This window comes from Arvicola amphibius, chromosome 1 (assembly GCF_903992535.2).
Source record: "Arvicola amphibius chromosome 1, mArvAmp1.2, whole genome shotgun sequence".
Lineage (NCBI taxonomy): Eukaryota > Metazoa > Chordata > Mammalia > Rodentia > Cricetidae > Arvicola > Arvicola amphibius.
In genome coordinates this window covers 14,798,513-14,826,009 of record NC_052047.1, presented here as the reverse complement: position 1 = coordinate 14,826,009, position 27,497 = coordinate 14,798,513, and the positions used below count along the sequence as shown (strand labels likewise).

General features: G+C 39.4%; 1 protein-coding gene across 1 annotated transcript; it reads left to right on the top strand.

Moving 5' to 3' along the window:
• Nucleotides 1–24,994: 24,994 nt before the first annotated feature.
• LOC119805712 (C-X-C motif chemokine 5-like) lies at nt 24,995–26,023 on the top strand. The gene is made up of 4 exons (XM_038317554.1): nt 24,995–25,103; nt 25,225–25,363; nt 25,516–25,599; nt 25,890–26,023. The coding sequence occupies exons 1-4, from the start codon at nt 24,995–24,997 to the stop codon at nt 25,945–25,947; spliced, it is 390 nt and encodes a 129-aa protein (XP_038173482.1). The 3' UTR covers nt 25,948–26,023.
• Nucleotides 26,024–27,497: the final 1,474 nt, after the last annotated feature.

The following is a 27,497-nucleotide window of genomic DNA, read 5'->3' as shown; positions in this document are numbered from 1 at the left end:
ACTCTTCATCTCTGTTCTTAGAGGTGAGACCAAAGATTATGTTTCTTCAGAATCAAGACTGCTTTTTTATATATAGGATGAAGATTTTAAGTTAACTATGAGGAGCTGAGAAGGATCATGAGGAGTGAGGCGGAACTGGCTGTAGAAATGCCCGCACTTGTCTGTGTGATCGAAACCAGAAAGACAGACACCATTTGCCTTTGTGGATGTGTAGTCAAATACAGTCAAGCATGTTTGTTTTCACTCTCTCTACCAGTCTGTTGCTTTAAAACACAGGAGTTTGGGAAACAAAATTAACAAAAGAGTGTATTCCTAACAATCTCAGACCCAGCCCGGTCCCTGTGCGATCCAGGAAAATCAGCTAGGCAGTCATCTTATCCCCCAAAAGACACTGAGACCTTTACCAGAATTTCCCAACCCCAGATACATTCAAGGAAACCTTAGGATCTGACGGTGTCTCTGCTTTACCTTCCCTTCTGGAATGAATTGTGGAAACACAGGAGGGTGGAAGGGGGGGGGGCGTTGGCAAAAACAGTGTGATGATGGTTACCTTAGTTGCCAACAATAACACCCCGGAGTCACGTCTCTGCTGCTGTGAAAGTCCCTCAGGAGATTACCAACCCTTCCTTTTTAGCAAGAAGTTCAACCAAGGCCATCACCAATACTGAGAAGCAAGGAGGTCCCAGTCCACAGGCATTACCGTGAGTGAGAAGATAACTCGTTTTCAGTTAGAAAGAAACAGGTATCCCCGCTCCAAAATTCTGGACCACGAGCAGGAGAAGCCCAGACTGAGTTTAGTTACAGGTGCAGCTGACAGGTGTCTTGGTTATGGAATGATGGGAGTTTCCAACTCCAGCTGCCTCTGAATATTGTCTCTCTCACCTGTATTGACTTGTCACACCTTCATTTTGGGAAAAAAATGAATAGAATAGAAAACACTAGAAGCAATGATTTTGAGAGCAGAATAAAAAAGACTTCAAGGAGTAAAAAAGAAGAATCTACATAAAAGATGTCAGTCTATTCATTTTGATGCCATTCACTTTTTCAGAGGATAAAAAGAAATAATGATTGTTGTACTGTAGTTCTTAGGGAGGTTTTGAGCTCTAAAGTTCTTCTCCAGAAATAATTCAACTTAAGAGTAATATTTGCTTTGTTGAGTTTAATGTTTCATTTAGCGCTTATGAATGAAGACATCACATTATCTATTTAAATTATGATAAACGCTCATGAAAGTTATGCAAGACCTCGATGTTTTCAAAACCGCGGTAGAAAAGCTCACAAAATTTTGCAGTCTGAACTATGATGGTGCAGGCTCAGTTTACCTTAGATGTTGGTTCCTCCGCCTGTTGTCTTTACATCCTCCTGCTGCAGCCTGCAGGACTTTGGGCTTGGCCTGGCTGGGGTGGTAGGGATGATGGGATGGCAGATGTGTATGCAGAAAGCTCAGGATCTGGTGGGATGTGTGAGCTGATGGAAGTACACCAGCAGCCTGGAAACTTATCAATTTTTTTCTTTTCTTTTTTGAGATTGCAATTTAATTACATCATCTCCTCTTTCTAAATCATCCCACACACCCTTCCTTGCTCTCTTTCAAATTTGTGGCCTCTTTTTGCATTAATTGTTGCTACACACACACACACACACACACACACACACATTGAAACATATAAATACCCTCCCACCTCAGTCTGTGTGCTTGTATATAAGTTTTCAGGGTTGACTGTGTGGTATTAGATGACCAGTTGGTGTGGTCTTCCCTGGGGAAGACTAATTCTCCCACTCCCAGCATTCCTTAGGAGTCTGTTGTTCTTGATGTGGAGTTGAGGCCTCATGGTCCCTCCCCCCCCCCCCCCCCTTTTAGCATGTCAATTGTTGTCCTTCTTCAGCCATGTTTAGACAGTCACAGTGGTGAGACCCCGTAGATATGGCTGGGTTTCTAAACTTCATGGAGGGCTTTATTGGGGTGGGGGTCAATCTCACACTTCAGTCATCTGGGAGGATGAAGCTGAAGTTGATAACTTCTGCATACAATGTCAGTATCTGTACTCAGACCAGGGGAAGGCCTTGCCATTCCTCTCAGCAGACCTGGAGAAGGCCTTGCCATTCCTTTGAGCAGACCTGGGGAAGGCCTTGCCATTCTCATGGGTCTGAGGCACTGGGGTTCTGACATGTTTGTGCTCATGCTAACAATACACATTTCACCCAGGACTTCAGGTTTTTCCCACATTATTTTCCACAAAATAGTATGTCAGTGCTACTATGAAGTCCTGACAGTTGGCAAAGATCCCAGGGATAAGATGGTTTGCAAGTAGATTTTCGCTCTTGAGGAGCCTATAGTCCAATGAGACAATAAATAGCTAACACATTCTCTCCCGGTTCTCTCCCACCCTCCCTTTCCATCTCCCCTCTCTCTGCCTCCATATTTACAATACACACATATAGAGAGAAGGAGAAAAAGAGAAAGTATGAGGTAAATATGTTGTCTCTTTAGTAAATATAGAAACAAGAGGTTTTGAAATATTTAATACATATATTATGTAGCCCATTCTAATGTTTTTTCTATAATATTATTTCCTTTATAAAACTTTCTGCTCCTAACTTCCTATGTGGATATCAAAATCCATTACCTTCAGGATAACTGGTTTAGTCAGAAAAGTTTGAGAAATCTCCTTCAAGGAAGTGGTGACAGAGTTGAGGTTGATGATGAGTGAGAGATAACTAGGTGAAAGGTCACAGAGAACAGATTTCCTATCAGCTGCAGAGCAACAGAGAATCCTGGCTACAGGTGTAAGTCAGCATTACCTGGGATGGTGTATGCCAGCTGAGGCTGGATAAGGATGACCCCAACTGAAGCTCCAACCTGGGAGGACATCTCATGGGGCCTCAGTCCTAGATAAAGAGCTACAGACTAGTAAGGAAAGCCGAGAGCAGGAGAAAGAGTCATCTCTGGGGAGGAATCCTAAAGTGGTTATCCAACATCAGGTGGTCAACCCCAACTTCAAATCTAAGTAATGTGAAACAGACTGGGTGGGTTGTATTTATATTTTTAGGAACACACACAGACTCACACCCCAACAAAGAAATAGAGAGTATACATTTGAGAGAAACCAAGTAGGGGGCTACATAAGAAAAGCTGGAGGAAGAAATGGGAAGGAGAAAGATTATACAATCATATTTAACTTTTAAAAAGAGTAACTGAGCTAATGGTGTAAAACATGCAGGTAAGGATGGATGAAGTCAGAGCCTAGAGAGAGCTGATGAAGTGATCTTGGAAAGGAAAACCATATCTTGGGTTTGTTTATATGGCGGTAAATGTGTGTGTGGGGGAAGTATTTCCTCAACTTTAAGCCAACATTCTACTACAAAGACTGACCCGAACATATTTCAGTTTCTAAATAGTCAGTTGCCTAAGGAAGCCAATTACATTGACTCCTGTACCCTTTTCTAAAATATTTTTAGTTATCAAGTTTGTTGTTGAGCTCTGGTCTGCGCACATATTTTAAACTCCACGGGGCTTCTGGTATTCAGCTAGACAAGGAGAACATTAAGATTCCATGTTTTTTCTTCTTCTATACCTTCTCCCAGAAGTGGTCCACTTCAGTTCTTAGAATATAAAACTGCCCATATAAAGATGACTCGCCAGAATTCTCTGCTGAATTACACAGTCCTGCATCAAAATATTTGCTGCATGTCTTTGGTTGGGTAGTCTAATATGGATTCCTATCATAGGTAGGATCAAAATCCCCGACATTTCTCAGCCATTGTCTTCTTGGGTTTCCTTGTCTCAGGGATGGTAACTTTCATGTTTGTGCTTATCCTGGCTAATCTTAGAGTCACCCAAACTGCATCATGTATGTTATGCCTCACACCTAACTCATCAGGAAATCCTGTCAGCTATTTCATTAAGACATTTCATGCCCCCTTATCTTCTCACCAGCTCTACAGATGAAGGAGATCAATGAATGGTGATCTAGGAACCAGACAGACTTAACCTGGATCTTTATCTTTCTTTGCCTTCTTTTATTGTATTGTTTATACAGCATGTGAAAACCTAAAAAAAAAAAGATTATTTCTTTTGCTCTTCCCTTCAAAGATCCTCTAAAATTTTCATTCTACCTTGTAAGCCATCATCTCTGACTACTGTGGCACCGCTCAGCCATACTGATTTTTAAATTATACAGAGCAGAGTCTTGCTCTGGGATATTCAAGCCAACTGCTCTTTTCACTAGAGCAATTTTTCTAGAGCTCCATAATTTTTTCTTTACATCTCTTTGTTTTTTATTCAAGGAACACTGTATTGGAGTCCCTTTCAGAGTGCTACATACACACACACACACACACACACACACACACACACACACACACACACACACACACACACACACACCACCTTTCATACATTTTCAACCATAACCTCATCCTTCAAATAACATGGCTATTTCTTGAAGGAAGCATTGCTAGGTTTAGTATTTTTATCTTCAGTTATTTTAATGTTGATATTTAATTAGAAAATAAAATAATGAATGAAGGACTGACATACGAGAATTAAGAAGACAGTGATCCATGCCTGGTGAAGAGGGCAGGGTGAGTGATGGGATCATGAAAGATGTATAGTGGCATCATCATTGGCACACTCCTTTGCCCCTGGGAAAGTCAGATGTCTATCTATCTTTTTATGAGGAAAAGCTGCACATAGGCAAAGTGGACTGGTCTTAGGAGATGCCAGGCATTGGTAACCTGTATTGATTTAGTCTGGCTTTGAATTCCAAGTATATCATCTGATGCAGCCTTCATCAAATCAATGTCTAAATCCTAAACTTTTATCCAAACTTGAAATGAAATAAATTTCGGGATAATTAAATTAGGATAATTCATAAAATGTACTAGACACAAAATCTTTGTCTGGTGTGGGGGGGTCCCTCTGTCTATGTGTTGTTCTTATTAGTTAATGATTAAAAAAACTGCCTTCACCTGTTGATAGGGCAGAACTTGGGTAGGCGAGGAAAACTGGACTGAATGCTGGGAGAAAAAACACCATAGAGCCGCCTAAGATAGACATGCTGAAACTTTGCTGTTAGGCCATGATCTTGTGGTGATACACAGATTAATGGAGATGGGTTAAATTAAGATGTAAGAGTTAGCCAATAAGAAGCGAGAGCCAACAGCGATTTAATTAATACAGTTTCTGTGTGATTATTTCTGGTCTAAGCTATAGTTCCTGGTCCAGGTGGCCAGGAACCAACAGCGGCTCTCCCTGCAATACTTGCGATTGGCTACGGTGGTTATCATCAGTTGGGCTAGAATTGACTAGTGATGGGATAGGGAGAGAAAGATGCAAGAAGAGGAGTAGTGGAGTCAAGACATTGGTATTACTCTGCTTTTTATTCTGGTAAAAGATGTATGTAGAGTAAATGTTAAGTGAACAGTAACAAGCACTGTCTTCTAGTGTTGACATAGTTGGCCCTTTTAATTTCAAGAATGGAGATAAGGCTCCACCAGATTACATGCCAGATGAAAAGAGGAAGACAGCTTAGAAAAACTAAAGGCCTGATTCAGCAGGGGATTTAGTGCGTCATGCTACACCACATCCTGTTTTCCTCTTAGGCCATTGCCCAGAGTCCCATGTTCCAGCAACACAAGGATTGTTCAAATCAACTTTACTTGATATCAGCAATGGTTGTCAGAGGCAAACAACTCCTGATTTATGCAATATGGCCATCAAGTATCAAACGATGGAGAAAACACAATAATCCTGGCTGTGCCGACATAATAAATGGATTATTGCATGCCACTGTTTTGCACACTCAGTCACAGTAATCGGAGTGAAGAAATTACAGATACTGCCGAAGTGGGTTTTTATTATAATTGCTACTATTTCTACTTTCTTTGCACAATGAAAAATCTCAAAACATTATATACATGTAGGAGGTTAGTAAATCTAAATATAGGCTTGCACGCCGTTACACTGTTGAAGATTTTGAGGTCTGTATTAAAGTGCTTGAATGGAGAAGAAGGGAGTCCAAAATTCTTAGCCACTGCTGTGCTCAGATAGAATTGATGGGCCATCCTTCTCAGAGCTGCTAAACAGTGAACCTAGAGGTTCTAAGAAGCCTCAGTGCTTATACTTCTGCCTGCTAATATTGATGGCACCACCTAGAGATGATGCAGAGTTATGAAGCCTCCTTGCTTCCTACCTAGAGCACTCCTATGAATGGATAATAGTGGCAAGATTCAAAAGGTTTGTGAGAACTCTCCAAAGTTGTAGGGTTGGCAGAGACTTGGGAACTCATCAACAAATCAGTGTCAATGGCTTCTAGTTTGAAACACCCACCTAAAGCAGGAATTTCCTTCAAGCTCAGGTCTCTTAGCTCCCCAGGCTGACTGTTTTGAAGGTTGTGCTTCAGATGGAAGAGTGGTGATTTGGGGAGGTCTTAATGACTGCAAATGTGTCCCCAATTTATCAAAAGTATGATTCCTTTTTACTCCAGGACTACATATTTCTGAGGAGAGGCTATGCAATCCTAGGGAAATGGAGTTGAAACAATCATTTGAAAGAAGAGAAGTTATAAACATCTCTAGACAAGATCTGCCACAAGAGCTTGTTCCATGATCCTTACCATCTCCAAGATTTGCTCCTAGAGTCTTACTACTACAGGCTGCAGCGTGCATTTTTAGAGCATGGAGAAGAGAAGGGAACAAGAGGGAAAGTGAATGGAAAAGCCCTAACTATTCATCAAATAATATCCATCAAAAGGCTAGCGTGGTTATAAGCATTACTATAGTGATGCTGAAAATGTTTTCTGATGACAGGAGAGGGGGTGGCTAGGGGAGAGACAATGGGGCAGATTCTGGCAGGTTAGGTTCACTTTAAAAACACGAGAGACAATGATCACTGGAGTTGGATGCTTCTGTGAAGGGCTGAGTGATGCTGAGTGACCGTATCACTTCTATCGTTTTTGGTAATAATTGGAACCCAACAATATCTAGAGAGGACTGCAGTACTATGGGCTTAAACTGGGAAAACGAAAGAACCATCCCATCAGTTCTGGAGCCTCAGCTCACACCTTGGTTATAGAAACCGACGTGGTCATGATAGCACACTGAGTTCATGATCTCATATCAGAAGTTTTGGTGGTTGTGGGAAGCCAGAGTTCCTAAGTAAAGTTCGCATAACCTCAACTCATGTAAAGTGAAGATGAAGTGGCTTGCTTTGGTTTCTGCTACCACCACGAGGCAACTGGTCAACCACCAGAGAAACTACTGTTTGAAACCAAGAAAATGACCACAAAAAATTAGTCAGAGAGGGGATCACAGGGAAATAAATGCACCTAGATTCAGGCTCTTAGTCACAAGCCAGGCTCAGAATTTACTAAAAATCATTTCTAAGTGATTCACCATTGTTAATGAACAAAAGGAAGACGATTTTAAAGCCCCCTCCCCCATTTTCCTGGTTCTTGACTATGTCTATTACAACTTACATTGTAAGAGAATAAATAGTCTTGCTGCTCATTCAGTTGATGATAACGATGTCTCTGTGACAAACACGGCAATCAATGTATTACTTAACAGAAGCAGCCTCTGAAGATCAGTGCCAGTGACCAGGGTGAAATTTCTTGAAGAAATTATAAAATTGTGGCGCTAAAGAACAAATAGACACGATGGTGGTCTAGGATTCAGCTTAGACGATTGTGACAATAACACCCATAGGATGATCCCCGTCCTCTCTAACATTCTGGTACATTATTCCAAGAGTACCCAAATCAAATCTAGTCTCATGGATTTCCAGAAGCTAAAAGTGAGAAAAATTAGGATATTTATGAAATTCATTTTCTTGAGAAATTTAGAATACTTCATACTTCAAGCATGCTTTCTCTCTTTTTATCATTTCATATTTACTGGTAGACTATATGTATGCAGGCAGAGTTCACGGCTAGAGTTACTGTAATTCTGACGTTCACCAAGAGCTGGCTACAGGGCAATCTATGAAGATGCTAAATGACTTGTGGTAGCGTCACCACGGCTTGCTCTATTAGAGACTGCCAACTCAAACACATCTGTTCTACAACTGTGAGCCAACACTGGCTGGAGTTACTGCATGTCTTGTTCTAAAATTACTGTTTCATAATTAAGACTTTAGCAAGTACCAACAAATAGTGAAAAAACAGGCAACATACATATTTGTCTCTCTTACACACATAAATAAACGCCACTAGAGACTTATGAGGGGTCCCATGTTGTTCCAACTCTTAGTGAAGAAGGTGGTGGTATGTGGTATGAGGGATGGAGTAACTTGAACAAGGGCTAACTACTGTAGTGATAGCAGTGATAGGAGATTTTTTTTTTTTGAGACAAGGTTTCTCTGTAGCTTTGGAGCCTGTCCTGGAACTAACTCTTGTAGACCAGGCTGGCCTCGAACTCACAGAGATCTGACTTCCTCTGCCTCCCGAGTGCTGGGATTAAAGGCGTGCGCCACCACCGCCTGGTGTGATAGCAGATCCTTTAGCAGCAGCAATAGAGTTTCAAGCAAAAGAACCAAGCACAGACCACAGTGAAGCGACCGTGGAGAAACACGTTACTTTCTCTAGCCTGTGTGGGCTTGGGCAGTGTTGGGACTGACTCTGATTCTCCTGTGAAATTCTGTGAGTCACCCAATATCTTTTAAGTTCACTTTTGCTCTGCTTAAAATAGACTGCTTTTTGTCACCAAAACATCATTGTCCTTAGCAAAATATTAGGGTCACACAGTCTTTAAGCCATTCATTTGGCCATCTCTCAGTAGAGGGCTAGTCTCATGGCTTTTGCACATAGTATGGAGAAGATTCCACGCAGTAGATGGTGGACAGTGGAGCAATGAATTAGAAACAACACCTGATGTCCCATCAGTAACTGGTCTGAAGACACTTTAGGGGAAAGAGAATTGGCAGAGCAAAAACACAAAAATGGGCTTTAAATTCGAAGGTCTCCCTTGAAAGACCTGTAACCAACCATCTGACCTCCTCAGACCATTCGTTCTCTTGCATGTGCTCAACGATCAGGGCCCTTGTTTTGTAGGGATCTCATAAGGTTCATAGGAAATGCTTGTGACACAGCAATCCAGATCCTGGAGAAGATGAAAAATGCTGAATAACAATATAAAGAGGAAGTGACTTATCATAGAAAACTCTGAATCCTCAGTCTGTCCAACTGTGACCTTTTTCTAGCTGTCTCAAAATGAAGAGTCTATATAATGTAGCTCATATATATATATATATATATACTTACAGACAGTACCTTCCCTGAATCCAGGATCTTACAAATAACTCCTATGACATCAAACTCTGCTGTTACATAGACATTTCATACTTCTATGTCTAATAATTCTTAACTCCATTAAATATAAGCACATCTCTCTTTAGTCGCTCACATTTTAGTGCCTGCCATCAATATGCATTCAATTATACTCATCAAATCAATAGGAATGGCTTTTAGTATTTCGGTCTGTACCCAACCTCTCATCATATCCTAAAGGCTAAATCTACAAAATATACAATCTTATTTTTTTTTTTTTTTTGGTTTTTCGAGACAGGGTTTCTCTGCAGCTTTTGTAGAGCCTGTCCTGGAACTAGCTCTTGTAGACCAGGCTGGCCTCGAACTCACAGAGATCCGCCTGCCTCTGCCTCCCGAGTGCTGGGATTAAAGGCGTGCGCCACCACCGCCCGGCCAAAATATACAATCTTATAGCATCTCCAAAGATGCATCTATATCAGTGGTTCTCTATATCTATATCAGTGTGGGTTGTGACCCCTTTGAGGTCGCATACCAGATATCATGCATATCAGATATTTACATTATAATTCATAACAGTAGCAAAATTTTGCTTTGCAAGTTGCACAGAATCTGTTCAGGCCGTTAGAGGATGAACTGAAGACAAGGAGAATAAATTGAAAGGTTTCTGGGAGGGACGGGGAGAAAGAGAGATTAACTTTAGGAAAATTTAAATTTATTGCTGAAGGGAACAAGAGGAAGAACTAAGAAGTACCAAATAAAAGATTTTATATGACATTTAGTCAGCAGAAAGAAACCGAGAAACGCAAGGTTTTTTGATCTAAGTGGTTGAATTGCTTAAGAGTTTGTTCGACAGTATTTTATTGACTATTTTTACATCAATGTTATGAGGGAGATTGCTCTGTCATTCTCTTTCTTAGTTGTATCTTTGTGTGGTTTGGGTACCAGGGTAACTGTAGCCTTGTAAAAAGAGTTTGACCATGTTCCTTTTGTTTCTATTTTGTGGAACAATTTGAGTATTGGTATTAGTTCTTCTTTGAAAATCTGGTAGACTTCTGCACTGAAACCTGCTTGTCTTGGGATTTTTTGGTTGGGAGACTTTTGATGACTGTTTCTATTTCCTTAGTGGTTATAGGTCTATTTAGCTTGCTTATCTTGATTTATTTTGGTAATACTTATCCAGAAAATTGTCCATTTCCTTTAAGTTTTACAATTTTGTGGAGTACAGGTTTTTGAAATATGTTCTGATGATTCTCTGGTTTTCTTCCATGTCTGTTGTTATGTCCTCCTTTTCATTTCTGATTTTGTTAATTTGTATATTCTCGCTCTGCCTTTTGGTTAGTTTGGATAAAGGTTTGTCAGTTTTGTTGATTTTCTCGAAGAACCAACTCTTTGTCTCATTAATTCTTTGTATTGTTTTCTTTGCTTCTATTTTGTTGATTTCAGCTCTAAATTTGAATATTCTCTGTCATCTAGTCCTCCTAGAATCCGTAAACACAGCAGAAAAATCATCCACCATAACCAAGTAGGCTTATTCCCAGGTATGTAAAAATGGTTGAGTATACGGAAATCTGTCATTATAATCCACCATATAAACAAATTGAAAGAAAAAACCCACAATCATCTCATTAGATGCTGAAAAAGAATTTAGCAAAATCCAACACATCTTCAAGATAAAAGTCTTGGAGAGATCAGGGATACAAGGAACATACATAAACATAAATGAAGGCAATATACAGCAAGCCAAGTTGATGGCTAACATCAAACTAAATGGAGAGAAACTCCCAGTGATCCCACTGAAATCAGGAACAAGTCAAGGTTGTTCACTCTCTCCTTATCTATTCAAGATAGTACTTGAAGCAATAAGCAATAAAGGAGATCAAGGGGATAAAAATTGGAAAAGAAGAAGTCCAACTCTCACTATTTGCTGATGAGATGATAGTATACATGTGACCTCAAAAATTCTACCAGGGAACTCCTACAACTCATAAACACCTTCATTAATATAGCAGGATACAAGATTAACTCAAAAAAATCAGTAGCCCTCCTTTATATAGATGATAAATGGGCTGAGAAAGAAATCAAAGAAACATCACTCTTTACAGTAGCCACAAATAACATAAAATATCTTGGGATAACTCTAACAAAACAAGTGAAAGACCTGTATAAAAAGAACATTAAGTCTTTGAAGAAAGAAACTGAAGAAGACACCAGAAAATGGAAAGATATCCTACGCTCGTGGGTAGGTAGAATTTGTATAGTAAAAATGGCAGTCTTACTAAGAGCAATCTACCAATTCAATTCAATGCCCATCAAAATCCCAGTAAAATTCTTCACAGACAAAAAAAGAACATGGTTAACAAAACAAAACGACAGCCTACAGAATGGGAAAAGATCTTCACTAACCCCACATCAGACAGAGGTCTGATCTCCAAAATATACAAATAACTCAAGAAATTGGTCATCAAAAGAACAAATAATCCAATTAAAAATGGGGTTCAGACCTAAACTGAGAACTCTCAACAGAGGAATCTTAAAAAAAAATAGAAAGAACTGTTTTTGAAACATAAACTCTTGGAAGGCTTTCTATTGCAAGTAGAATAAGACATGAGCTCTCTAGTAGGTGATTTCATGTGCTAAATATGTGCCCTCTCACTAAGTTATATCCTAACTACCAGTCTTCTTTTAGGAATGTATGTTCTGTATTTTCCTTGTTTTTGGTAAGGATGCTTCTCTTATTGCATTGTAAGAGGTTTTTTCTATATTCAGGATATTAGATCTTTTTAATATATACGATTTGCAAGCATGGTCTCTTATCTCTTAAGCTATATTATTTTTTAATTTTTAAAATTATTATATTTGTATATATAGGTATTTTGCTTGTGTGTAACTCTGTTAAATACATACATACAATGTCCTTGGATCTCTTGAAATTAGAATACAGATGGTTTTGAGTCACCATATGGGTGCTGGGACTTGATGCCAGGTCCTCTCTGAAAGAATAGCCAGTACTCTTAACTTCTGAAACATCACTTCAGCCCTTATTTATCTGTTTTTTGGCAATGCTCTTTGGAAAATTTTAAACTTTTCTTTGATTTCATGTGCTTTGAGTCATAGCTAAGTAACATTGCCTATCCAAGGTCATAAAGACCAAAACTTACCTTTTCTTATAGGGTACAAAAGAATGAAATTAAATTTACAAATCTGCAAGGATCAGTGTGACGTCATGGCCAAAGGATGACCTGTGCAGTCTAGGATGTGGGTTGGGACCATGAAGTTTCTCAGAGATGGGTTGCTGTGTGACTGTAAGCAAGATGGTAAGGCCCAAGTTCGTGTAGCACTGGCAATGGTAGAACTAGCCTCAAACTCAGTCAACACACCTAATAAAAACACATAATATTACCTAGACTCTTGACAAAGTTTAGTATGGGATGTTTTTATATAAACAAATAGTGCTAGATATAGATGATCATGACCCAAATTCAAGAGTACAATATCTTTAAAATTGGACTCGTATTAAATAGAATATTAGGATTGACAGATAATGATTTTAGAATAACATCTGAAGATATGTTCAAAGACTTAAATGCAACTAAGATCACAACTGAATATATGAAAGATATTATTAAAAAGATGGGAAATAAAAATTCTTAAGCTGAGAAGTATGTTGGAAATGATGAATTCACTAAAAAAGCACCAGAAGTTGAACACATAAACAAAAAGCAGAAGATATCATCAGAACAAGAAAGGAATATGCAAAGCACAGGGTGAGGGTCCTGCTGGTGAGCCACAGCTGATAGGGATACTGGGTTGTCATTAAATGTTGGCGTCTGAGAAAATTTATGTGCAGCTGTGCAACTTAATGAAATTCCCAAGGTCATGTAACTCCAGATACTTCTGGAAATGGTTGAATACATTGTTTAATTAAGTAGTTATGAATGCATCATGAATGTTGGCCCTGATTGGACAGCATCTGAGTGGTTACTTCAGGGTGGGGCCAGAGTACGCTCTCATGACCAGAAGAAGTGGTAGAAGGACCGTTAACAATCTTCCAGAAGACCTTCTGGATAGTCCCAAGATTCTATCAATCAATGCTCTTATATCACAGACGTGGGTTACGTGGTGGGCATAAGGCATGTCAAGAAAAATAAAACTGTGCAGATGTCATTGCATTGAAGGTGGCTCTTTGCAGAGACTTTAGTCAACTGGAGAAGTTTCAAAAGTATCTTGGAAATGGAGATAACTGTGGTGATATCACAGACAACAGCCTTATTGCTCTGTGATATTTTAGAAAACAATGGTATTTGTTCTTAAGTGAGCTTCCTGGAGTAAAAGAGAAAGAAAATCTTGCCAAAGTCTTTAAAGCAGCACCGACTTCACTAGACCTGAGCTTAAGCTCCAAGTACAATGTCTTATTTTCAGCATCAAGGACCATTTGTATAGTCATGAGTAATCACCAATAGAACTGCAAAGATGTCATGTGATGTTGTAAAAGTGGAGAGTGGATGAGAGGTAGGAAATCAATGTTCACAAACATTCATTAGATGGACCTCAGAAATTGTGTGCATCAAATCACCTAAAGCAGATTATGTAGTAGCATTTTAACTGTGATACATTCCTCATTGCATGTATATACTATAGATATTGCTCAGTGTAGATATTGATATAGAGTTCTTTGAAGAGATGTTAGTATGCAATGGAAATATCCTTTGTTGTATTATGATAATTTACACCTTTAAAGCTACTGAAACACATTACTGTAAATGCACAATTATGAAATTGAAAGCTCTATTGCAGATTCACTGATGGACTCAGTTGTGCAGTCACCAGTGTTGAGGGTAGCGTGCTGTATTGTTTCCTAGGGCTTGCATGCATTGCACATACTCCTGCATTTCTGTGTCTCTAATAGCATATACATTTTTTGCATATACCTGCTCTCAGAAAGAACAGTTGATGGTTAGTTTGTCTTACCCTTTTTAACACGAGACTGCTGTTGAGGTTCTGTCTATACTCAAATAGTTTTGTTGATAAAACAAAATAGAAAACAGCAGGACACATTTTCCCTCATCTGCTTCAAACAGAATAAGTAAATGTGATAATTAGAAGCTAATTTTGCTACTTCCTATGAATTCAAGGGGTATCAAATATAATCACAAAATCAAAAATTTATATCACAAATAGAAAAAAGTAATGTTGTCAACTTAAAGTCAACATTTATATTATGTATATATATATAAATATATAAAGCTACAGTAAAAAGAGAATATCACAGAAGAAGAACAAATCATGATTACATTACATATTAAATACACTTTAAATATAGAGGCACATGGGCACTGAAAGTTAAATGATGGGGAAAATTACCTTATATTATGTAAGTGTATGAAGTCTCATATACCTTGTAAACATTAGGCAAAGTGGACTTCACGGAATGGAGCATTTTCAGAGGTAGTGAAAGATGTTTCAAAGTTACAAGGGATCAACTCATGAGAAAATAACAATAATATATGTATATATGCCTATTAATTATGCTTTAGGTTATTAAAAATCTGGCAAAGCTGACAGCAGGCATAACTTCAATCACAGTCAGAAATTTTTATCTCAGTAATTAATACTCGACAAAGGTGTTGATTAATACACATCTGACTTCAAGGGGATTATCAAATAGTGTTGCTTACTACAAGGAGAACGAGTCAGTTACTTCCACTTCACTATTTAAATCCCATATTATGCCATAGACTGCTATCAGTACAGTGAGGCAAAAATAAATAAATATCAGGAAGGAAGATGTATGAATAAATATATTTATTTAAATGGAAAACAATCCTTTATGCAGAAAAAAGGATGAATTTAGATTTCAATTTATATTTCAAGACATAAAATTGATATATTAGAATTTATTACTAGGCATATATAATGGCAAGTAATTGGAAGTGAAAACTTAAAAATTTGCCATTTATCATAGCATCAAAATCATGTTATGCTTAATGACTTTCCCAAAATATGAGAAATAGTTTGGCCCTGTCAGTTACAAAACACTTCAGAAGGAAATAAAAGGTTATGAATAAATTAACAGAAATCAATACCATGTTCATAGATTAGGAAGTCTGATATTAATAAGTTGATAGACCATCCAAAATTGCTGTGTGCGTTTAATGGATATAACCCAGAATTACAGTGAGGTAAAATTATTTTTTAAATTGATTCATTATTTATACTGTTTCTTTGGATATGAATAAATCGTAATAATTCAATGTTGAAATAGGACAAAGTTAGGGAAGCACAGTTTGTAATTTTAAGACTTATTATCGAAGTACAATAATAGGGACACTGGTGTAGAGAAAGGGAAATGTAGAAAGGAGTGGCAGGGCTGTGTCCCGCCACCCGGCCGCTGGCTAGCTTTACACCCGAAATAATTACACGGAAACTGTATTCTTTTAAATACTGCCTGGCCCATTATCTGTAGCCTCTTATTGGTTAATTCTCACATCTTCCTTTAACCCATATTTAGTAATCCGTGTAGCACCACAAGGTGTGGCTTACCAGGAGAGATCTTAACCTGCGTCCATCTCGGAGAGGAGAAGCATGGAGACTGCATATGGCGACTGCCTGAAGCGTCTCCCCACTCCTGCTACCCAGCATTCTGTTCTGTCTACTCTGCCTACCTAATTTTCTGTTTTCTTAAAGGGCCAAGGCAGTTTTCTTTATTAATTAATCAATGAAAGTAACATAGACAGATAACTGTCCTCCATCAGGGAAATAGACTCTTGAAGCCACAAAGCCCAGAAACAGATCCATATGTACGAACCACTTGAGTTTTGATTGATGGTCCCAAGAAAATTCAATGGGGGAAGAGTTCCAAAATAGTCTTACTGTAATAACTGGGTCTCTGCATGGAGACCAAAGGTGAATAGTGAAGTCAACCAGTAATTGAACCACTCATTAAAATTTAATTAAATGTGGATATATTTATTAAATTACATTAATTTAAATGGACTATATAAGTATTTTTAAAGTATTCATAGCTGTTCTGTCTGTTCCTCTCAATAGTTGTATAGGGACCAGGGCTAGTATTAATATTTTCACTTATTAAGGTGAATATATATATATATATATATATATATATATATATATATATGTAAGGATAAAATGTTTCAGAAAGAATCTTGGAATAAATACTGGTTCCTTACATAGTACATTCAGAGATATGATTAATCATAACATAAAAAGATGCCATTTGGAAATGAAAATTCAAGCCAAGTATGATGGCATATAACTGCAATCCCAGTGCTCAGAAAGTTCAGACTAGAGATTATTTGTCCATGACCAGCTTGAGTTGTATAATGAAACACCGACTCATTAAAAAATAACAATGAAATTTGAATTCAGTCTGCACCCTGAGATAGAGTTACACTGTATTTATCTATCAATCAGAATTTTCTTTAAAAACAGTGGACTGAAACAAATGAATGTGAACATAATAAAAACTAAACCAAAACAGACGAAATTAAAAATATACTTCACAAAAGATTTATACATGGTAAATGGGTGCATGAAAATGTGTTGAACATCATCATTAACACAAAGTGCTAACAGAAAGCCAGTGAGTTAGCATAGCTGTCTGTCAGCTGCTGAAGTCTTGAGTGCAGCAATGGCCAGATAGGCTATTTTTAAAAACACTTACAGGCCTGCTCCATTAAATACATACACACTCCATGCTATAGCGGTTCTTCTACTAATACACTTGCCATTGAAGCGGAAATACTGGGTGTGAGCATCTGCACCTAAGCTCAGTGGCTTAAAACAATATTGATTCACTAGTACAGCTGTATTGTGCTAGAGTTTGTCTGGGTTTACTGGAGAATAGACTTGCTCAGTAGGGCTTGTGTTAGGGTCATGTGAAACTGTGTCTGTTTGCAATGAAAGAGCTGGGCATTCAACCAGAGCTTGTAGTTGGAACGGCCTGCTTCTTTTCTAGGAGGGGACCTGTGTGCAATTTGAATGTCTCATAACACAGTAGGTGGATTCCAAAAGGACATGTTCTAAAGCACAGAGACGTGAATTGTGGATCCTCTCTCAGATCATACAGTGGCATTTCTGTGAAATTATATTGGTCCACGGGGACTATTCAAGCGAAAACAAACATAAAAATTAAATGTCACAACTCACAATAAAGAGTGGTGATAACCTTATGATGTTTTTCGTGCAATACACCAAAGAAATTTTATGATTGTGAGCACAGAGTGCACACCAGTGGAAGTCGGGGAACAAACCACATGGGGACTCAGGCCTCTCCTTCTACCATATGGGGCCTGGGGCTTGAATTCAGGTTGTCAGGCTTGGCCACAGACCCCTCTACGCACTGAGACATCTTAGTAGCTCAGTAATAGCCAACTTTTTTAACTCTAAAGGGGAAAATAACTCAAATCTATATTCATAGATGAATAACTAAATATATATTGACACGTGTATAATTGAATGCTTCATTGGATTGTTCAGTGAACATTTAGAAGAAAAAAGAGATATGCTGCTAGTATTCGAAATGACATGGATAAACCTCAAGGACATTAAGTTGAACAAGAGGAGCCTTCACAACAAACTGTGTGAACGTTGGGAATGGGCAAAACTAAGCTAAAAAGAGTGCTTTTTTCTTCAGAGGAGAGATTTCATGAAATAATGTTTAATTTACTAGAGAATAAAAATGTTCTTTCTTGTGTAAACATTGACTGTTTTTAAAACTCATCTTGCAGTACCCCAAAGGTGTGTGTATTTCATTATGAACACCTTACATTAATTTAAATGGACTATCTAAGTATTTTTAAAGTATTCATAGCTGTCCTGTAGTGAGGGGAGCTGTGGGCCGGCTTCCCGCCGCCCTGCTCTCGGCCACCGGCTAGCTTATGCCCCGAAATAACAACACACAAATTGTATTCTTTTAAATACTGCCTGGCCCATTATTTTCAGCCTCTTACTCACATCTTGATTAACCCATATCTAATAATCTGTGTAGCACCACGAAGTGGTGCCTTACCGTTTAGTTTCTAGCATACGTCCATCTTGGGCTGGAGCTTCATCGTATCTGGTTGCAGAGGCAGGGCAATTGTCTGAGTCATCTACCTCACTTCCTTCTTCCTGTTCTGTCTACTCCACCCACCTATTTTCTAACCTATTAGGCCAAGCAGTTTTCTTTATTAATTAACCAATGAAATCAACAGATTGATAGAAGACCCGCCTCCATCACTGTCCTGTCTGTTCCTCTCAATAGTTGTATAGGGACCAGGGCTAGTATTAATATTTTCACTTATTAAAGTGATAAATTACTCGAGATTATACTGAAAGTCATATGAATGGCTATAACTTAGCAAGGCAAGTAAGTATTTATGGTAGAAGAGGACTTTTTCTATACAGAACCCCAACTTAACTTATTATTTTATTTTCAAATTGCCACAAAAAATTGACTCTGTTCTTTGACATAAAATTTTCTTTTACCTATCTATTTGAATATCATTACTAAGAACTATCTATAGACACACTGTGAATGAAGGATGCCAGTCTTTTTGCTTCATTCCAATACACCAACCACGACTGTATTTCTCTTTTCTATGACATAATACCTTGTCATAACTTTTATTGGTCCACTCTCAATTTTAAATTAGGCAACAACTGAAATTTTTCCCCAAAGCACATTCTGTTTCAAAGCAAATGACTTAAAAGTCTGATTTACTAACAGTGAGCTTTTTGGAAGCCAAATGACTCAAAGTCAACTATCAAAGCAAATTGGTCAATTTATTCCTTAGAGAGAACCATGCTCCAAAGTTCTAGTGGCTAACAAGGTATTCATGACATTAGCCAGAGTTTCTAGGATATTGTGACTTTGGGCTTGGTATTGCAACACGTTTTATGTCAGTGAGAGCAATTTCCTAACTTAAGGTTCTCATAAAATAATGTTTGAATGTGCATGGAAGTAGGAATTCATAACTAGATTAACAAAAGATTAGTGGTCATGACGTGTCCATAAAGCAAGTTTAAGGCTCATAATTCACTATCTTGGACACTTATCAAGTACAAGTCTTTGCTGTTTTTTTTCAGTAATAAGAAAAACAGACTTGTGACTGTAGAGGAAATACATAAATTATACGTAAGTACATAGTGTGCATTAGTATATAAAACATGCATAAATATATAATATGCATAACATAATAAATTCATAAATGCACCTCGACGCCTCTGTTGGAGAAGTAATGAAGTTTTGCTATGCATTAAGTGGGGGGCATACGTTGATTTAATACTGTGAGACTCTGCAGAGGTGAATGCCATGCCAAAAGGAAAAGAAAAGAAAACCATGGGCATGAAGGCAGTGGCTGTCAGGTGCCGCCCTTGATCTTAGCCAAAAGGCTTGGAAGTCACGTCAGTGGTTGTTAGAAACATGGCCAACAGCTGTTACTGCTCCACGGAGACTATTCAGACTAAAACAAATATAAAAATTAGATGTTACATCTCACGACAGAGAGTACAGTGCTAAAAATCTAACTTCCTTATGAAGAACTTTTACAGCATCATAAAGCACATTCTCAAACTAGTTAAGGTTTTCTCTTTTAAAAATGATTTTATGTGTATGTATGTGCACGCAGGGCATATAAGTGCCCTCGCAGGCCAGAGGAAGACACTGGATTACCTGGAATTGGAGTTATAGGAAATCGTGAATTGCCTGATATGGGTTCTAGGAATTGAACTTGGGTCCTCTGAAATAGCAGCAAATGTTCTTTGTTCCTGAGCTCCCACATCAGCCCTGAAAATCAGTTAGAACAGCTGCCACGAAAATGTTTTCTTTCTGTTAGTGATTTACTTTTTGTTGAGCACAGACAAAATTTCTGAAGAAGATTCTTCTTCTGAGAAGCCCAAGTTTTTCAGAAATGACTAAAAACTTAATTACCCTCTTCCCCCCATATTTACTGCTTGTTTTTGTTCACCAAAAGCATTTAGGCTTGGACAGCTCCACAAAAAAAAGACAGCATGCTAGAGACCCCATCTTTGCAGAAATTGGCAAGGATATAGCAAACCCCATCCATTATGTAGTCAAGGTTCATTGATTTGCCACTCCTTCCTCAAGTGGAATTAATCAGAAATGCATGGCAGGGAAATAATGGATAATTGTCCAAAAACAAAAAGAGAAAGAAAATATTTGTGACATTTACCTTAATGGTGAAGAAATTTTGAAGCAAATGCATTCCCTGAATAATACCACCTCTTTACTGGGTGGTCAAATCCGATATGGAGGGAGGAAGACAGATTTACTGACATTGCAAAGCTGACCCAAGAATCACTGGCTTTTCCTTGTGTGTATGAGGAAGTGACTCTTCCATAGCCACTTCCTTCCTTCCTTTTTTTTTTTTTTTTTTTTTTTTTTTTTTTTTTTTTTTTTGGTTTTTCGAGACAGGGTTTCTCTGCAGCTTTTTTAGAGCCTGTCCTGGAACTAGCTCTTGTAGACCAGGCTGGCCTCGAACTCACAGAGATCCGCCTGCCTCTGCCTCCCGAGTGCTGGGATTAAAGGCGTGCGCCACCTCCGCCAGGCTCCTTCCTTCCTTATATTGATATATCAGCATACTTAATTACTACACTAACATAATATCTCTTAAACACAGTATGAAGGCTGGCAGATATTGGGAAAATAGAGATTAAATGAAGTACCTAGACGGGCCTTTACGATATCTTCAGTCACATATTTAAAGCCACACCGATTGCTGGGAGAACAAGCTCGAGAGGGACTGTCACACTGTAATCAGCACACTGTAATTTAATTTGTTTTTCATCTTTATTGCTTTTGTCAGGCAACCTCAAGGTCACAGAAAATAGGTAACATGGACAATATTTCAATTGTACAATTTTCCTTTCTTTGATATCAAGGTTTTCTTTCTGGGTTCTCAGTAGTCTGGGCAGAAAATTGTGAGATCCAAAGAACAGAATTTGTCATTTGAATTTTCTTTAGAAAGAAGCAAGAAATAATTTCCAACGTGAGAGAAAGCCAACAAAAGTAGTGGAGTTAGTAACGTGTGGCTATCTATCCAGTCTTTTTGCTTTAGTCTTATGATCTACTGTAAGAGTACAGAACCCTAAAAAGTAAAAAGTGACCTTCGCCAGGCCTTGGTGGCGCATGACTTTAGTCCCAGCACTCAGGAGGCAGAGGCAGGTGGATCAGTGTGAGTTCAAGGCCAGCCTGGTCTACAGAGCTAGTGCCAGGAAAGGCTCCAAAGTCACACAGAGAAACCTTGACTCAAAAAAAAAAAAACCCAACAAAACAAAAAACGAACAAAAATGACCTTCATTCTACATCATCAGATTGTCATGGACCACTCAGTAGTGAAATTTATGAAAGATTATTGAAGGAATAGAAAGTACCACCCTTGATTGTAGAATATGCAGTGGACTTATTGAAGGCAAAAGCAGCATTAATGCTGGATTATCAACTCCATTTCATGTGGCAGTTACAGTAAGAATATTAGATGGTTAAAGACCAAAGATGAAAGGGAGATATTCAAATGGCTTTGCCAGAGAAGCCTTTTCATAGCACATTGCACTTTTGATTGGCCTCAGATGTCTTTGGGATCTTTGATATTACTGAGGCCTCCAAAGACAAGCATAGGCAGACTAAGGAAGTCAATGACTTTGAATATACCATTGTGCAATGGAATAACGTGGTTAACTAGACTCTGGAGAGCCCCTGGGGGATGTGTGCCAGCAACTGTGAAAAAAGTTGTAAGTGGCTCAGCTCCCAATCCTGCATTTCATTCTTTTGCTGGCCTTGATTTCTGTGGCTAATTAAGAGTGAAGAAAGTATCTCTCAGTCGTCTCAAAGAATCAGTGGGAGGCTCGGGAAACAATGACCATGAAAGTGGTCTGGTTGCCACAAGCCGTTCCAGATGTTTTCACTCCTATTAAAAAACTTTGGCATCATCACTAAGATTAGCTTATAACAGGAAACATTTGTGGCTATAAGGGGGACTGTAGATTTATTGATTGTTTGATTATTGTCGTGAATAACTGGCATAGTTTCTTCTATTACTTGGACTCAGTGCACGTAAGACAAATGGCTTCACTTTAAATTTACAAAAGGAAAGTAATTATTTTAACGTGCCCTGTACCCTCTGAGTGTTAATGCCGTCCTTCTCGAACTCAAAGAGTCTTTGGACTACCTGCATTCTTACTTGTCTTTGAATAAGCCAAATGTCAGAGGTGGCTATACAGGAGCCAGGCATGGCAGTGGGCCAGACCAATTTCAAGGCATGGTCAGGTGTGGTTACAGGCTGCTTCCTGATTAGGTTGGGCAAATCAGCAGTCTACTTAGAGAGTGGACTTTTTGTTACCAGAGTGCCAGCTATGATTACCTTTTTTTCTTAACTCTGTTCTATAAGTAATCATGGCAACTGGAATTAGAGTGCAAACCAGGTGGGGGAAGCACATCTGTAATAGTGTTAAGGGGAACTGACACTCTCATTTTGTGGCCTTTTACACAGTATTACTAGTTTGTGGCAAAATTAATCTGTATGCTCGGTTACATTTAAAATAGCTTATTTAGAACTAATCCAGGTGTGCTTGTGTGTACGCATATGTATACACACATTTAAATACTCAATAGCCGCTGCCATTAAACTATATTTTCCATGAAACCTTAGTAGAATGTGGTTTATTTTCTGTGGTTGAGTTTAATTGCTCAATGCCTTTTAGTCAGTTTAAAACAATGTTTTGAAATGAAGCGTATCTTTTGTCTGTAGATATATTCTAATCTCTAGACGGCCAGTTTAATAAATCTACAGGCTGCTTGCTACAGATTGCCACTCCCCAGAAGGATGGAGGATTACTTTCATTGAGTCAGATGTGATGCTGATGGTATCAGGAAGCTGCTGGACTCAAGACTTCCCACCAGCTTCTCCCAGCTTCCTTCAACCAGACAAAGTTTCCTTCCAGAATGCAAGTTCAAAGGTCTAAGACACCTTCCTGCTCAGCAATCGAAGTGTCATTATTCCACAAAAAGATGAGTGATGGAGCTGATGGACGTCCCCATGCTTACAGGGGACAAAGAAAAATAATTTCCTTCCAAGTTTATATTCTTATAATTATCATGTATACAGACTTCCTCTGCAAGACTAGGAGGCCAAAGGTTCTGAGAACTATCCAGGGGAGATCTGGTTAGACCTCTATAAAAGAAAGCTAATGTACAACTTAGTGTTATAACCATGACTGATGTAGCATGAGACCTTTAATTATCAGAAGTCACTTCATCCTTTATCTTCAGGAGGTCTCTCCAGGCTCTAGAGCATCCCCAATTTCCTCTGATCCACTAAAAATTCGCACAAGTCAATGGGAAAACATCCCTCCGTATCCCAAGAAGTTTCTTGGAGGCAGTCAGAGTGGATACTCTCTTGTTGGCAGATTGACTCAAACCCACGTGCCAACCTCACAGACAGGTCCCCAATCACCACAGTTCCTCTAGCTTCTAAGAACTGTGTCAAACCCCCACCTGGTAGAGGAGCCATGCAGAAGGCACAATAAGGAGTCCCTGGTATTGCTTCAGGCTACAGTCACCTTACTCATATGGAGAACAAAGACTCTCCAAGTTGAATAGCAAAGGCACCTGCCAAACACAAAGCATTCATCATCTTTCCAAAGCAATTTCCTGGGTGATTTTTGAACATTTTGTTTAGTAGGCCAGCTAGAAACACACATGCACTTGCTGAATTAAAGCATAGGACTTCCAATAACCAACTTTTATTTTGAAGGCCTTTCCTGCCCCTGGTTTCAAGTGGAAGTAAAGACACTTTCATCATATTTGTTTGGCCCTCAGAGCTGGCAGAATCCCAAAGAATCATTAAGTAACTGGAGGAAATTACAATGACCCATGTACAAGGAGAGGGAAATGGGAAAGTCTGGTTTTTCTTTTGTTTTTTTGTTTTGTGATTGAGTTCCATTCTAGTCAGGGATCGCATGATTTCATTTCGCGAACAAAAAAAAAGTTTTCATTTTTAAGCACACAATTTAAATTTACTTTTATTTATGAGTATGCGTGTATCTCTGCTTGTCTGTACGTGCACCACCGAATGTGTGCAGGTGCCCCACAGAGGCCACAAGAGGATGTGGGATCCCTGGAACGGGAGCTAGAGGAGCTAGGGAGCCAACACGCGGGCCTGAGTCCTCTTCAAAAGCAGCCAGTGCTCTTAACTGCTGATCCCCCTCCCAGACCCACAGTCGTGTTTGTAGTAATAATGGCTAAAGACGAAACAGAGGGTTTTCTAAAGTCAAACCTCATTCCTTTGGCTGCAGTCTTCCTCCATGGCAAGGAAGGACATCCGCAGGGGTGTGTCTTCCCTGTGCAAGCCAAGTTTAAGCAGCCCTGACACAGGAGGGGGAGAAGTCCCCAAAGGGTGTCTGGCAGGAGCAGCAATCTTCTCCTGGGGCGGAACTACAGCATTCTCCTCTGATTTGACAAGGGGCCACTCCACTAGGCATCCTCCTCCCTAATGCTGTTGCCCAGCCCCTCTGAACCGCCCCCTGCCCCCCCGCCCCCAACTCCAAGTCGAGGGAATTTCCCCAGCATCTCCAAGCTTGAGTTTCCTGCCTGGAGGAAGAAACAAGCGCAGATAAAAAGGGGGTACAGCGGGGTTGAGAGCAACACTGTGTTCTAGAGTCACCTACAGCATCTCTAGAACCGGTGCTCCTAGTCCAGGATCTTGTCCACAATGAGCCTCCTGCCCCAACGCTCTGCCCACATCCCTGGCGGTTCCCGCTCGCTGTTCGCGGTGCTGTCGTTTCTGCTGCTGCTCACACTGCCGCAGCATCTAGCTGAAGGTGAGAGCAAAGAACCTGCGGGGCGCACGGTGCCTGACACACCCCGCCGGCTCTGTCACCGGGCCCCAGGAACTGGGAAAGGGCTCTGCCAGCACCTCCTATAACCCTGTCTCCTCCGCAGGAGGTCCTTCCGCGGTCTTAACCGCCACAACGGAGCTGCGTTGCGTTTGCTTAACCATAACTTCAAGAGTTAATCCCAAAATGATCGCTAATATGGAGGTGATCGCTGCAGGTCCACAGTGCCCCAGGGTGGAAGTCATGTAAGTTCTGACACTGATCTGGTGGGTGCAGGTGACCTTGGGAGAGGGAAGTCTTCGACCCCCATTTCCCCCGCCCCCGCCCGGGGTCTGGTCTTCAGTCACTTTGGCTCACCTGTGCATTCCCTTTGTTTTTTCTCCTTCTCTCTCTGCAGAGCTAAGTTGAAGAACAAGAAGGAGGTCTGTCTGGACCCAGAAGCTCCTTTGATGAAGAAAATCATTCAGAAAATACTGGACAGGTACTTTGCTACTTTGATCTTTGGGGGTTTTAGTCTTTGCAGACTGGCAAGGTCTTTGTTCTCCTGACACCATTTGAGATTCCAGTACCACTTTCTAAACTGGGCTTAGAATCGACAAGGGAAAGCTATTCTGCGGTGTTCCGGGGAAATCATTATTACAAATTCCACATCTTTGAGCAATACCCAGAACTCATTACTGGTGGTGGAGGGGAGAGGGGTGGTGGTGGTGGTGTACAGGGTTAGGCTAGAGTGAGGAATTTTAGTTACTGATACAATTATTTTCTCAACAGTGGAAATAAGAAAGCCAAGAGAAATGCACTTGCCCTGGAAAAATCACCCAGTACTTAACAGAAAAATCTCTGAGGACTCTGGCCCCAATGAAGACAAGAAAGAAGGGCTGAGTTTTTCCCCTAGTAATTTTCTTTGTGAACTCCCAGCTTTGAAGAGGAAAGGGAAGCTGCTGTCCCTGCAGCTTTCTGTTCAGTGTACGAGTGTATTTAGCAAAGCACATCCCATTCTTTTCTACTATCTGTTCCACTATTGGGAATTGTGGCATTTTAGCTTGTAAGTCAAGACTCTTTGGTTGTTAATCTTTTACAGTGTTTTGAATTGAAAGTGACTATTGCATTTTGTCTCTAGAAAAAAAATATATATGTCTGTTTATGCATGTATACCTTGTAGTGTTCATGGGAAGGCTATGGAATTAACATATTAATGAAGTTCTGTTAGAAGCTGTTGATGGGGACACATCCTTTCTTTTATGAAATGAGAACTGTTTTTGCTGATGCTGCCTGTGTGTGTTCATCTTTCTTACAACTGAGCCTGGGGTGGTATATAACTTTATGATATTAACAAGCTGGTATGCCGTGCAGAAACCTGTGTAGAATACATTTCCTTATTTAGAATTTATAAATGTGTAAGTTCTAGAAGGATTGATGTATTCTCATCTTACAATTTTAGACATTTGATGTCTTCTTAGTATGGCATAATGCCATGACTTATCATCAAACTGATTGTGTGCTATTTATTGTCTAGTTTACTAGTATTATTATTCAGGTCACTAAGTGCATGTTATAGATAGATGAAGAAGATAAGAAGCAGGTAAATTCCTGTCTAGTTTTCATAAAAACACATTTAACAGCTATTTTTAGTAAGAGAAACTATAGCAAATATCTATACTCTTAGAGTTTTGACAACATACTTAACGTGTTTGAATATGAATGCATCACTTTGCCTGCTCCAAACATATGTGCATTGTTGAGGTATTTAGATGTCTACAGTGTGTCTTTGTGAGAATTTGATGGCTTCGTTATGAGGAAATTAATGTATGCATCATATCCATTATTTTAAGATTGTTCTTTTTAAAGTGTCTCATTTGTTTATATTACTTTTGTTTGGAGAAAAAAATAAAGTATCTCTGAATTTCATTCAGGTCGTTTCTGATTTCTTGCGATGGTGACTCTCATTATCCTGAATTCTACATTCTTCCCACGGTTAACTCTGCAGCTCCCTGGCCTGAAGCAAGGCCACATTTCCCTAGTTCCTTGCACTATTTCAACCTTTCTCCAAGCTTATTCCCCTTTGACTAGTTCTGCAGGACATCAGTAGCTTCAGGGGATTTTAGAAAACACAAGAATGATAAGACGTCTTCATATTTGCTCCAGCTCAGTTCCCAAGCGAGTCCCAAAAACCCACGCCTGAAAGGCTGAGTCCCCAGATTCCTGGACATGCCTTTCAAGGGGACATGAGAACCCTAACCCTTACCTTTGCCTTTCTCCCACCCCCACAGGTGAAAAGATTTATCTCTTCCACCATGCACTCCTGCCAGATAGAGTGTACTGCCTGAGATAAAACATCAAGAACCAAAACCCCAAACCTTCAAAACGGAGCCAAAAATA

Bases quoted from the DNA above. Each gene is read 5' to 3' on its own strand.
- LOC119805712 (XM_038317554.1), top strand. From the start codon at position 24,995: ATGAGCCTCCTGCCCCAACGCTCTGCCCACATCCCTGGCGGTTCCCGC. The intron at 25,364-25,515 runs GTAAGTTCTGAC...CTCTCTCTGCAG, and splicing joins TGCCCCAGGGTGGAAGTCAT to AGCTAAGTTGAAGAACAAGA. The intron at 25,600-25,889 runs GTACTTTGCTAC...TTTTCTCAACAG, and splicing joins ATTCAGAAAATACTGGACAG to TGGAAATAAGAAAGCCAAGA.